This window comes from Triticum dicoccoides, chromosome 7A, assembly GCF_002162155.2.
Source record: "Triticum dicoccoides isolate Atlit2015 ecotype Zavitan chromosome 7A, WEW_v2.0, whole genome shotgun sequence".
NCBI classification, from domain to species: Eukaryota; Viridiplantae; Streptophyta; class Magnoliopsida; order Poales; family Poaceae; genus Triticum; species Triticum dicoccoides.
In genome coordinates this window covers 489,954,850-489,967,215 of record NC_041392.1, presented here as the reverse complement: position 1 = coordinate 489,967,215, position 12,366 = coordinate 489,954,850, and the positions used below count along the sequence as shown (strand labels likewise).

Genomic DNA, 12,366 nt, shown 5'->3' with positions numbered 1-12,366 from the left:
GGCCGGCCAACGAAGCACATGGGGAACGATTGTCATTGTCTAACATTTGTTGGTGTTAATGATAATTAATACTTACATAATGGGATGTGCTTGACATGAGCAAATCAATATCTTATCGTTAAGTACATTCATATTGAGTAGGTACATGTGTGTATAGTTACTGTATAGTTGCATTCCAATGCCATTGTGATCCATGGGTGTAAACTTGGGTAGCATGGTTTTTTCCACGCGGGAATGTGAAACAAAAATCGTCACCCTTTTTCACAGCATGGACAAAAAGTAAGAGGTCCCATTAGATATCGTTTATTAAAGTGTGACCCTTTCGATCTTCTATCTTTGTCTCATATGCTGACCCGTTAGGCGCACAAACGTCAAAGCCTCTTCTAAAGCATCTATTGAGTTGCTAGTAGGCGACACATGGAACTTTCTGTACATGTCAAAGTTATATGTTTAGACATGTAAAGTATTTCTTTCAATGCAGTGCACTGCATAATCTATAGGTGTACCGATCCATACTCATGGTCAGTCGGGACGATAATGTTGAGATGATCAAAATTTGCACCATTGTCATGGCATGGTTAGGGTATGTTACGCAGATGTCACAGAGGTTGGTCCTCTGTTGTGAACATGCAAAATTATAAGTATATGAGATGGAAGCTACATTGTGTAAGGAAAATAGAAATGGGGGCAAATGTGTCGATGCCTTTTATTGGGTTCGTCCTCTAGTAGACTGAGTTTGTAAGTAAGCATGCTAATAAGGGTACTATTAAGGGAAATAGTTGTATCGCGACCAGGCAACGTTCGGGTTTTCTTTTAACCCGGCTGGAGCATGAAAGAGGCGTGTACCAGACACTCTATGCAAATCAGCGGCCAACCGCTGCACACAGCTTGTTTAACTTATAGTTTTAGTTGGTCTTTGCGTAGTTATAGGGGTCATCATGAATAGAGTCCCATGTCATCAAAAGTAAATCGACAAGGAAAGCTATGTGAATGATCATTGTTAAGGCAAATAGAAACGTAGTATGAGCATAATAATTTGCAGACAGTTGAGGAAAAATCTTTCAAATAGTTCACTTAACTTCAGGCCCGCAGTTGATCTCTGCGCCAATTGGCGGTCTTTGAGACAATGCCTGCGGTTGGTCTCTTTAAACAGTTCACATAACTTCTGTTTTATGTTTTAGTCTCATGTCATAAAAAGTAAGTCGTCAAGGAAAGCTATGGGCAAGGATCATCTATATATGTTACTCATAAGTCGGTTCGCTTCATAAAGAACTAGCAGCATCAAAAGCATCAAGCGTCCATCGGGACTTAAGTTTTACAACCCATTACAATAGGTAGTTGGGCTCACTTCCGCAGTATTCAGACTCTATGATTTGCTCGGACATCAAGGTTCACCTCATGTTGTTCCCAGTAGGAGTACCATGTTCAGATGGTACATGTCGTGTACCGTGGAGGGTGTGGTTGGCCGTTCTATTGACTCAGTTGTTGGGATGACCTGGCCAGCCAAAGAAGAGCATGGGCAATGATTTTCGTTGTCTGTCATTGTTAAATATATATGGTAGATACAAACGCAATACGAACACAACAACTGAGATCATTCACGAGAAATGTCCTTCGAATAACTCACCTAAATTTTTGGTTGGTTGGTCTTTGAGCCGATGCTTGCTGTTGGCCTGTTCAAATGGTTCATTTAACTTCCATTTTATGTTTCAAGTAGTTACCTTAGGTTATAGGCTACGGTTGGTCTCTGTGCAATATGTCTAATCCACAGTATACCCTCGAAGCAAATGTTCTATGAAATGACAGTACACCCAACATACATGGCACTTTGTTAGCAACCAATTAATGTCAACAAGCCACATACATGTCATAGTTGCAAAACCACCCTACAGACCGAATAGTTTTTCATTTTAAGGTGCACCATACAAGTAATTAGTCAAGTGACCACACCTTAGAGTTCGACAGGCATATTTCTATTTCAAAGTGGTGTTTGAGGGATTCCAAATACATGTAAATTGGTGAACATGATTAACTTTGTTCTCGTGTGCTCGTCGTGAAACTCAAGAGGTTTTGTGGGCTGCACCTACATAAGCTCCATATGGTTTTCTTTAATAAAACAAAGGTCAAAACTAGGGCGGTAGATATATATGGCAAAAAAGTGTACTTCTGTGACGTTACATGATACATATGACGTTTTGATAATTCGCCCTCTTGTGAGATGTGTGGATCACATCTTTATCTCATCTTGAAGATTGAATATTACAAATGTCATTGTTGGCCATTAGCAACAAATTGTCAAATTTGTTTGCGTCAAATCTCGTGAAGAGGGTGATATGATATCTTCTCCTCCACAATCATCTCAAGTTGAGCCATGGTTCTCCTACCCACCACCTAATACTTATAATCAATCTCCACCCTCCCTAGCCCTACATACCACTACACGCTTCTCGGTACATCTCTTTCTCTACACACATCAACGTGTAATCGTCACACGGTTCGAAGGAGAAATACAACTGCTCCCTTCAACTTCGACAACAACATGAAAGCCTTAATCTAGAGAGAGAGAGATAGAGAGAGGAGGTATGAAACAAGAGCGTAAAATCATCACAAGGTGGCGACGCCTTCCGCACGTGGAGAAGGAGAAGTATGACACTTGGAGTGGATCCGCCGGTGAGACACCATATTCAGTTTATAAAAGGCTCTGTTTCATAGAAGATCATGTGATAATGTGCAGCGAAGTTTTATCACTGCAGATGCAATCAAGCCATGTCATACTTTTCATGGTATTTATGTCACCCCTCTTGCACTAGAATGTGTAATATGCACTATGAAAAAAAGTATAACATACACTGACGAAGCTACGTGCATCCTTACGATAATTTACAGGGAGTTTTAGATCCGAAAAGGTAGAGCTTTTCTCTCTCCAAGAAATTGCATTTTCTCTTTGGCCCTCAAAGTTTAACTAATAACTTTATCAAAGTTTTAACAAAGAAATTATAACTCACGTGTGTCACCGTGGCAACGAAAGGGTGGGAGAGAGAGTCAGAGAGGGGGAGAGATGGACGGGCGAAGCCAGGAAAGAGTCCAAGCTTTATAACTGTAAAACTCTCCCAAATAGCCAAGGGAAGGAAAGGATAGATAGAAGAGAAGAGGTCAGTGACCACCACCCTTCCCTCCCCTCCCCTCACTCCCGTGCCCCCGCCTCTGCCTGCCTGGGTTACCCTACCACCCCTCCTCCCACCCATAGCCGAGGCCAGAGGAGAGAGAGAAGCCAGGGCTTGGCTGGTAGATGCGCGAGTAGAGGTGTCTGCCAAAGGCCAAGGGGAATGGGAGGCGACGGCAGGCCCAGCGACGGCGGCGGCGGCGCCGGCGCCGGCCACCCGCACCTGTTCCAGTACCAAGCCCTCCTCGCCGCCGTGCACACGCAGAACCCCAACCACAGCCACAACCTCCCCTTTCCCCTTCCTCCCCTCAATGGTCAGTCCTCCCTTCTTCTTTCTTTAATCGCGCATTCGCGTTTTTACCTGCCGAAACCGCCAATGCGCGCCCGCTTTGCTGGATTTAGGGTACGGTAATCCCTTCCAAATTCGGCTCCTTTTTGTCGATCTACCATGTGCCTAGCCCCAGAATCTATCTGTAGCCGCTCGAGGTCATATTCTTTATTCTACATTCCTGCTGCGGTCTGATTCAACGGCACTTGCTTGATTTTGCAACTCGCGTAGACCGATTTAGGTTTTATTGTTTGTTTATTTATTATTTATTATTGGAGACAAGAGACCAAGATACCTACTGATGACCGTGCCATGGTGATGTCAACTGTCATTGTACTGTCGTTGTATATTTGTATATGTAAATATAATACCACATGTCTAATGTCTTGCTGCCTAATCTACTACTAGTACATTATGGCTCACTCTGTCATTTGCTTTTCTTATCGCTGATCGGTGGCCTTACAAGAAACTACAATGTACATCTCACCTGCAGGACCTGGACCTGATGCATCTACACACAATGCTGTTCGCCAGCCTCCGACGCCAAGGGGGTTTGCTGATTGGAGTGCGTCTACCAGTGCCTTCACGTCCCTTGCTGTGCAGAGCACTCCTTCCACAGCTACTGCCAATGCATACCATTACAGCCTATCTCCTTGCTATGCTTTCTGGACCCATTACATGCTTAACAAGAATGCATATAGCTACTATCCTGCACCTAATCAGGAGCACACCCACCCTTTCAGCCTTGATAACAACCAGGCTAAAGATCCAGGTACATTTTAATTTTACTCACCTCAACTCCTACTCTGTGCCCCATTTCTTTTATTAATGAACAACAATGCATGGTACCCGCTATGCTTTTTAGGTAAAGAGAAACAGAAATGGAATGGTTTCTCCTCCCAAAAAGCTGAAAGCATTTTGGATTTTCTATCATCACCTAGAGAGTTGAGAGTCTTAAACAATAAGTAGAGCTTCTTCCTACTAGAAATTCAATTGAGCTTATTTCATGTGGTGTCATTTATGTACCTATGACCTTCAAGCAAGTTAGTTTTTGAGGTATTTATATCTTTCCGTACTCGGTGCATATTATGTGGTTGGGTTGTTTTGGTAATTGGTAGTCGGCCTGGCCTGACATCTCTTGTTCTTGCATTGAACTGAGGCATCAACTAGTAATAACCAGGATTTCTCATTCTTGTAAATGTGGGGCTACTAATGATGGGTTTCTAGGCAAGATCGCCTTAATTTGTTTTTGTATACCCTATCTAAAATGCAGGTTCTATACCCAGCTTCGGGATCGAGTCATTTAATACAACATCCCTGGCACCAAACATGTCTGCTCATATGCCTCCCATGGAAGGACCCCTACCTACAAAGGAACCTGAGGCTCCAGAGGTATATATGTGAACCCTTTAAGCTTTAGAGAATCTTTCAAGATTGTATGCCCCTGCCTAATGTATATTACTGTAAAATGGCTACTACACAGGACATGCCTGCTAGAGTAGCTACAATTAAGGACGAAATGGATGCCAGAAATGGTGTTGAACTTAAATGTGAAACAGTTGACGCTCTTCCAGAGTTGAAGCAAGGTCATGAAAGTTGTGCCAGTGTAAGTAACACACCATACGTAACATGTTCTCTTAGTCAGATTTACCGTACATATTTCTTTCCTGCATTGACCGAAGCTAATAGCGAAATGGCAAATGGTGGATTGTAAAATCGTACGATAGTTAAAATGCACAATCAGGATTCTGATACATTAAATGGACATATACTTCTTTCATAATAAACACATTATTTCCTTTTCTGCGTGCATGGGGGCATTCAGAAATTCAACTCTGGAGAATACCAAGTTATTTTGCGCAAGGAATTGACAAAGAGTGATGTTGCGAATGTAGGAAGAATTGTGTTACCCAAGGTATATGCTATCATGATGCTCTGTGAAAAAACTAATGCAGTCTGAATTATTGTTTGTAACATAATCATCAACTGTTTTTCAGAAGGATGCAGAAGCTAGTCTTCCACCATTGTGCGAAAGGGATCCTGTGATACTGCAGATGGATGACATGGTGCTTCCGATTACGTGGAAATTTAAGTACAGGTACCCTTTCAGTCGTACACTCATATTATGGCATCTTTCACAGGAAAATTCAACATGGAAGTGGTTACAATTTTGAACAAAAAAACCCTGATAAATTATGTTTGCTAAACCTGAATATGGTGACTTAATTATAGAAAACAAAATCTTGGGGAAGAACTGGGGTGTTGGTTAATGATAGTTAGTCATGGCATGGAGAAACCAATACATTTGTAGGTTGACTAAATGCTGACCCTTGCAATTGTATTATCATACTGATGCAATGCTATTTCAGGTTCTGGCCAAACAACAAAAGCAGAATGTACATCCTGGATTCTACAAGTATATGCTTCAACATGGAAGTGATTTCAATTTTAAATATTTTCCAAGTATGAGCACGTGATTAATTGAGCCATCCTGCCCTTTTGTCAGGTGAATTTGTGAAGACACATGGTCTTCAGGCAGGGGACGCACTCATTATCTACAAAAATCCTGTGCCTGGCAAATATGTATGTAAACTTTCCTTGTCCTAATTGTTCCGTTCACACGTACCAACCTGACATTCTATTTGTAAGATCAGCATTTATAACTCCCTGTAGATCTTAATTAGTTACTGGTTTTTGGCAGAATTCGCTGAAAAACAATTTAAACAAACCTGCCAAATTTATGCTCCTCCTCTTACCTATATGCTGTATGCAGATTGTCCGAGGGGAGAAGGCCATTCAGCAGACAAATTAGAGCATGTGGATGTGATTGCGACCGTGTCAGTGAGGACATTTCAAGGGAGGAATGTGGGTTCGCAATCCAAGGGAACTCGACAGAGTTGAGCTGGCTGGGGAATTCATGACAGTCTGACTTGTTAACTGGGGAGTGAACGGAAAAAGATTGGACGTGCGTGCTGTCAAAGAGCTTGCTTCTACAGTGCGACATCCAAGTTGAGGAGACCCTTTTGCCTATTTTTTTGTTCTTCTTTCTTTCTTTCTAATTGAGTTGCATTTGGAAACTTTGAGTTCTACCTTCTCCTTCAGAATAGCATTTGCGGTTCTGTAAATATTCTCGGATCCATAAGATAAATGAAGTGGCGTGGACTTTGGACGTGCTATGATGTTTCTCTGTCACAGAAGAATCAGATGAGAGTGCTGTGGCGTTGTCTTGTTAAGATATGAAAAAGGTCGAAGGCGGCAAGCTCAGGGCTGAGAAAACGTCTTTTTTGTACGAAAGAAGACGCAGAGAGCAGTGGTTCATAGATCATAGATGGTGACACATGTTTTCTTTAGCCGATGGTGACACATGTTTTTTTTAGCCGATGGTGACACATGTTTTGAATGATAAACGACGTAAAATGCTCTGCCATTGGTCCGTCAAACCTTTAATGCTAGTTAAGGCACCGTCGAAATTAACCTAATGGTAGATGTGCATTCAGGTCGCCGACGGTGGCGCTCCGGATCAACCAGTTTGCTTCGCTGCCTAAACCCACCCATTTCTACGAGTAGTTTTTGTTATCGACTCTGTTTCTGTTAGATGAAATGACGTACTACTAATGTATGTACTATACTACATAGTCATATTACTGAATGATTTTTTGCAACTGCAGTATATATGACAGTGATGTACTACACGATTGATAATAGAATGTGCACGTCCTGTGCATATATATGAAATATTATCTATCACAAAACATACAGATAATCTAGAAAATGGTCATAAAAGTGGTAATGTATTGGGAAAACGTGGGGAAATGGGCTGAAAAATTGGTACAAAAACAACTTACAAGTTAATTTCATATGGTGTACTAAACTATAATGGAATAATTGTTTTTGGATTAAAAGACATAAAAGACATGAGTCTCATCATCCGTAGCATGTTGTTGTGATGTCAAGCATTGATATAATGTACATTTGGAAAACTACACAACACCACTAGATTACACCATTATTTTGATCCGTAGACCCCAAAGTGACAATAATTGGGATACTCTCCGGGGATGACTATAATTCGAAGAGTTCATGCATTCATCATGTGTTAATGCTTTGATCCGGTTCTCTATTAAAAGGAGGAGTTAATATCCCTTAGATTTCCTTATGGACCCCGCTGCCACAGGAGGGTAGGACAAAAGATGTCATGCAAGTTCTTATTGTAAGCACGTATGACTATATACGGAATATATGCTTACATCGAATTGATGAATTAGAGTTATTGTGTATCTAGGTTGTGACTGTTACATGATGAATGTCATCCATACAAATATCCATCACTGATCCAATGCCTATGATTTGCTCATATTGTCTTTGCTAAGTTACTACTGTTGTAGTTGCTGCCACAATCACTACAAAATTGCTACTGTTACCGTTGATGTTACTGCTACTATCAAACTATCATACTATTGTTATACTAAATACTTTGCTACAAAGAATTAACTTTCCAAGTGTGGTTGAATTGACAACTCAACTGCTAAGACTAATAAATATTTTTTGGCTTTCCTTGTGTCGAATCAATAAATTTGGGTGAAATACTACCCTCGAGGACTGTCGCAATCCCCTATACTTGTGGGTCATCAGATGGAAATACATAATTCACATATATGATGTCTAAACTAAGTAGATGGTATTCACATAGATGATATCTATACTAGGTAGAGGACATAGAAATATTGTGTATATGATGTCTAAACTAAGCAGTGCAAGACACCATATGCATGCTATGACAAGTATCAGCCTGCAAAGTTAGTGAAAACACCATGGGAAAATATGAATGGCCATCTCACTCTGAATCCTAATGTGAGGAGCTACATCAACTTAGGTTGCTGATAAGTCCATTTTGCATCATGTTTTATGTTGATATTTATTGCATTATAGACTGTTATTTCACTTTATAATACAATTCTTATGCCCTTTCTCTCTTATTTTGCAAGTTTCACATGAAGAGGAAGATCGCCAACAGCTGGAATTCTGGATCGGAAAGGGCTATATTGGAGGCACTTTTTCTGGACAACTCCAAATGAGCTGAAAATTGACAGAGAATTATTTTGGAATATATAAATTATTGGCGAAGGAAATACCAGAGGGGGACCCACTAGGCAACCACAAGCCTGGGGGTGCGCCCCCCGAGCTTGTGGCGCCCCTGGCGGGCCTCCGGGGCCCATCTTCTCCTATATGGTGCCATTTGACCTAAAAAATTAGAAGGACGGTTTCGGGACGAAGCGCCACCATCTCGAGGCGGAATCTGGGCAGGAGCACTTTTGGTCTCCAGTGGAGAGATCCCACCAGGGAAACTTCCCTCTGGGATGGGGAAATCGAAGCCATCATCATCACCAGCGATCCTCTCATCGTGGGAGGACCAATATTCATCAACATTGTAACATCCCAAATTTTCAGATTTGGTATGTTAATAGGATCATTACTTTTCATCATGATTTCTATGCATAATTGAATTTTCTGTTTATTCGAAGTGTTTTCCAACTCAAGGCAAAATATTTGGAGTGGAGATAATATGACTTCTCCCCTATTAATTATATTTGGAAAATGCTAAGAATATATTCTGGAGTTTACAGAAAGTATTTTGGAGTTGTTGGAACTCAAAATAATTTTGTAGTTGTCATTATAATGCTCTTTATATGCTTGTATTGCATAATTGTTGTTTTCTTTCAAAAGTGCATTTGTGTTTAAAAAAATGTTCACTGTTTTATATATTAGTAATAATATTTTACCGTGTGATTTTATGATTTTATTAGTTTTTTTATTTTATTTAACCATTTTAGTTCTTGTAGTAGAGTTAAAAAAAATTAAACCGCGTGCACTGTGCCGTCGGGCAGCACAACTGCGGCCCAACTTTTCCTTGCCTACGCGCGCGCTAAGCGGCAGCAGGCCAACCCATTCTTTCCCCGCACAGCCGCAGCCCACTCCACAACCTTTTTGTTTTTTCCTCTTTCACCTCTGTGCCACTGACTGCCCTGGCCCGCATGTCATCTTGCCTGCATCACCGTGTACTTCTCGAGCACCGTTGATCACCGAACCGCAACCGGATCGAATCGATCGATACTTGACCTGTAGGCCACGATATCTGATCTATATAAGAGCCCCAACTCCTCCTTGCTCGAGTTTTGCCAAAATCGCCGCCTCCCGTGCCCGTTTCACCTCGTTCAGATCTTGTTGGAGCCGCCGCCAGTCAAGTTCGTCGCCACCGCGGGCTCCCAGCACCTCCTGCACCTCCTAGTTCATCTATCCGGTTCCCTCTACCTCCATGACCCTATCTTTGGCACAGGGGAGCAGTGTAGAGACGTGCACAACCTCAACAGAAGGTTGCCGCCATCAATCGTCGCTCCAGCCGGTCCTCGCCGGCGGTACAGAAGCCCTAGTCGTCCTGGAGGACGTTTTGGAGTTCTCCGTCTACCTCCTCATCTTGTCCCGTCGTCCCCGATCCCCGGAGCTAACCCCAACGACGCCACGGTCAAGACCCGAGCCACCCCGCGCCGTTCTTCCTCAACTCTGGCGATGCCCTGTCCTTGTTCCTCTGGTGAGTCATCCCTGCCGTCCAATCTAAGTTGGACCGTCTAGAGGTCATTTTTTTCTATTCAAACTGTTTTCCTTTAAATGCGAACGGTCGTCGTTTAAGCTTTGCAGCGAATGGTTCTTAGCCGTTAGTAGCCCGCCATGTGGCCACGTTGCAGGAGCCGCGACAGTTCTTCCCAGAACGCTATTATGGCATAAATTTTCTTTGGAGATTCCATACCGAATTTTCATTTAGGTATATTTTGAGATCCGTAACTCCAAATTCAGCTATTCTTTTTCTTGTGTACTCATAAAGACCAGGATAACATTGTAGAACCAAAATTTCACATTTTTGAACTGTTTAAATGTGAATTTGCTCAAATTTGAATTCAACCTTCCGAAGGCTATATCTTTTAAATCGTAGATCCAAATTAGTTGATTCTTTTTGCATTTTGATCCTACTAGCATGTAAATGAGATATGCCTACTAATATGTTATGTTATTTAAGTTTTTATTTGAATTCCTTGTTGTCGACTTTATTGTGGGTTATGTGAGTACGATTTATTTATCGGTGCCTTCGTTAATCGTATAGATTGTCCGGAGTGTGAAGCGAATCAGAATTAAGCATTAGAGTACTTCAACACCGTTCAAGGCAAGTTTGCACTTTTGATTTTGCTCATCCTATAATCTGATATGCATGTGTGGTTTTATGTTATGATATATGTTTGGCCTGATATGTGCATCCCGTGTTGTCATGTTTTGGTATTGATTATATTATGTGATGGTGTGATTTGGCTTGCTACGGTAGACATGGGCATGTGTCGAGTGATCCATGAAAGTGGTGAGTGTTTATAGCCGTAGGCTCGGGTTTATTAACCAGGTGAATGAGTCACTAGCATAGCGCTCTATTGTCCCTAGAGAATGTGCCATTGACAGAGCGCACTTGAGGCGAGGTTTAGTTTTCGAAACATAAATCAGGTGAATGCGTCCTTGGCAGAGCGCCCTATTGTTCCTAGAGAATGCGCCACTGACATAGCGCAATTGAGATACTTCTCAAGTTCTTGTCATGATTACACAGAATCTTTTGGGTTATCTTGGGCGAATAAATTAGAGGCGGTTCTGAGTTCAGTTAGTTGAGGTAGGTGAAGACATTCTTCTCCAAACTAACTTGTGTGTTTTGTTTGTCATACATTGCTTTGTGGATGTAGGTTTGCTATATCATATTGTGTGATTTGCCAATACATTCAATGTATTGACCCTTGTGGCTGCAACTTATCATGTTGCAGGATATTCAGGTGATCAGTGAGATACAATAGGGTCGTGAGTCTTCACTCAACATGTTCTCCAGTGGGCATTAATGGACTCATCGTTTATTATGCTACCTTTCCGCTATATTATTGAATAAAGTTAGCTATGTGCTACTCAGTTTGTAATACTTTATGAATTTTGGATCATACGTTATAGTAAATGATGCACTTGTCATTTGATATCCATATGTACTGTGTGTGCTAGCGAGTCGATCCAGGGACTAGCACAGTGAGCACAGAGACATCGAATCTTATCAGGTTAGGGTCGTTACAAACATCTTCACCAGCACCATCTCATCTCAAACCCTAGTTCATCTTCACCTGTGGGTTGCTAGAAGTGTGAATTACATCCTGTAGTTGATGCTAGTCGGTTTATTTGGTGGAAGATTATATTTTTGGATCCTTGATGCTATTCAACACCCCTCTAATCTTGAGTCTGAATATGATTTGTGAGTAGTTAATTTTGTTCTTGAAAACATGGGAGAAGTCTTGTCATAAGTAATCATGTGAATTTGGTATTCGTTCGATATTTTGATGATATGTATGTTGTTGTTTCCCTTAGTGGTGTTATGTGAACGTCGACTACATGACACTTCACCATATTTGGGCCTAAGGGAAGGCATTCTGGAGTAGCTATTAGATGATGGGTTGACAGAGTAACAGAAGCTTAAGCCCTAGTTTATGCGCTATTCCGTAAGGGGCTGATTTGGATCCATATGTTTCATGCTATGTTTAGATTTATCTTAATTCTTCTTTTGTAGTTGCGGATGCTTGTGAGAGGGGTTAATCATAAGTGGGAGGCTTGTTCAAGTAAGAACAACACCCAAGAACCAGTCCACCCACATATCAAATTATCAAAGTAACGAACGCGAATCAAACAAATATGATGAAAGTGACTAGATGAAATTCCCGTGTGTCCTCCGGAACGCTTTGCTTATTATAAGAGACCGTTCTGGCCCGTCCTTCGCTACAAAAAGGATTGGGCTACCTTGCTGCACATTTTTTTT

General features: G+C 41.5%; 1 protein-coding gene across 1 annotated transcript; it reads left to right on the top strand.

The window, feature by feature from the left end:
* The first annotated feature begins 3,135 nt into the window (after positions 1-3,135).
* LOC119330499 (B3 domain-containing protein IDEF1-like) lies at positions 3,136-6,667 on the top strand. Its single transcript, XM_037603607.1, has 9 exons — positions 3,136-3,477; positions 3,985-4,263; positions 4,765-4,883; positions 4,975-5,097; positions 5,317-5,406; positions 5,489-5,589; positions 5,861-5,907; positions 5,998-6,074; positions 6,265-6,667. The coding sequence occupies exons 1-9, from the start codon at positions 3,327-3,329 to the stop codon at positions 6,301-6,303; spliced, it is 1,026 nt and encodes a 341-aa protein (XP_037459504.1). The 5' UTR covers positions 3,136-3,326; the 3' UTR covers positions 6,304-6,667.
* Positions 6,668-12,366: the final 5,699 nt, after the last annotated feature.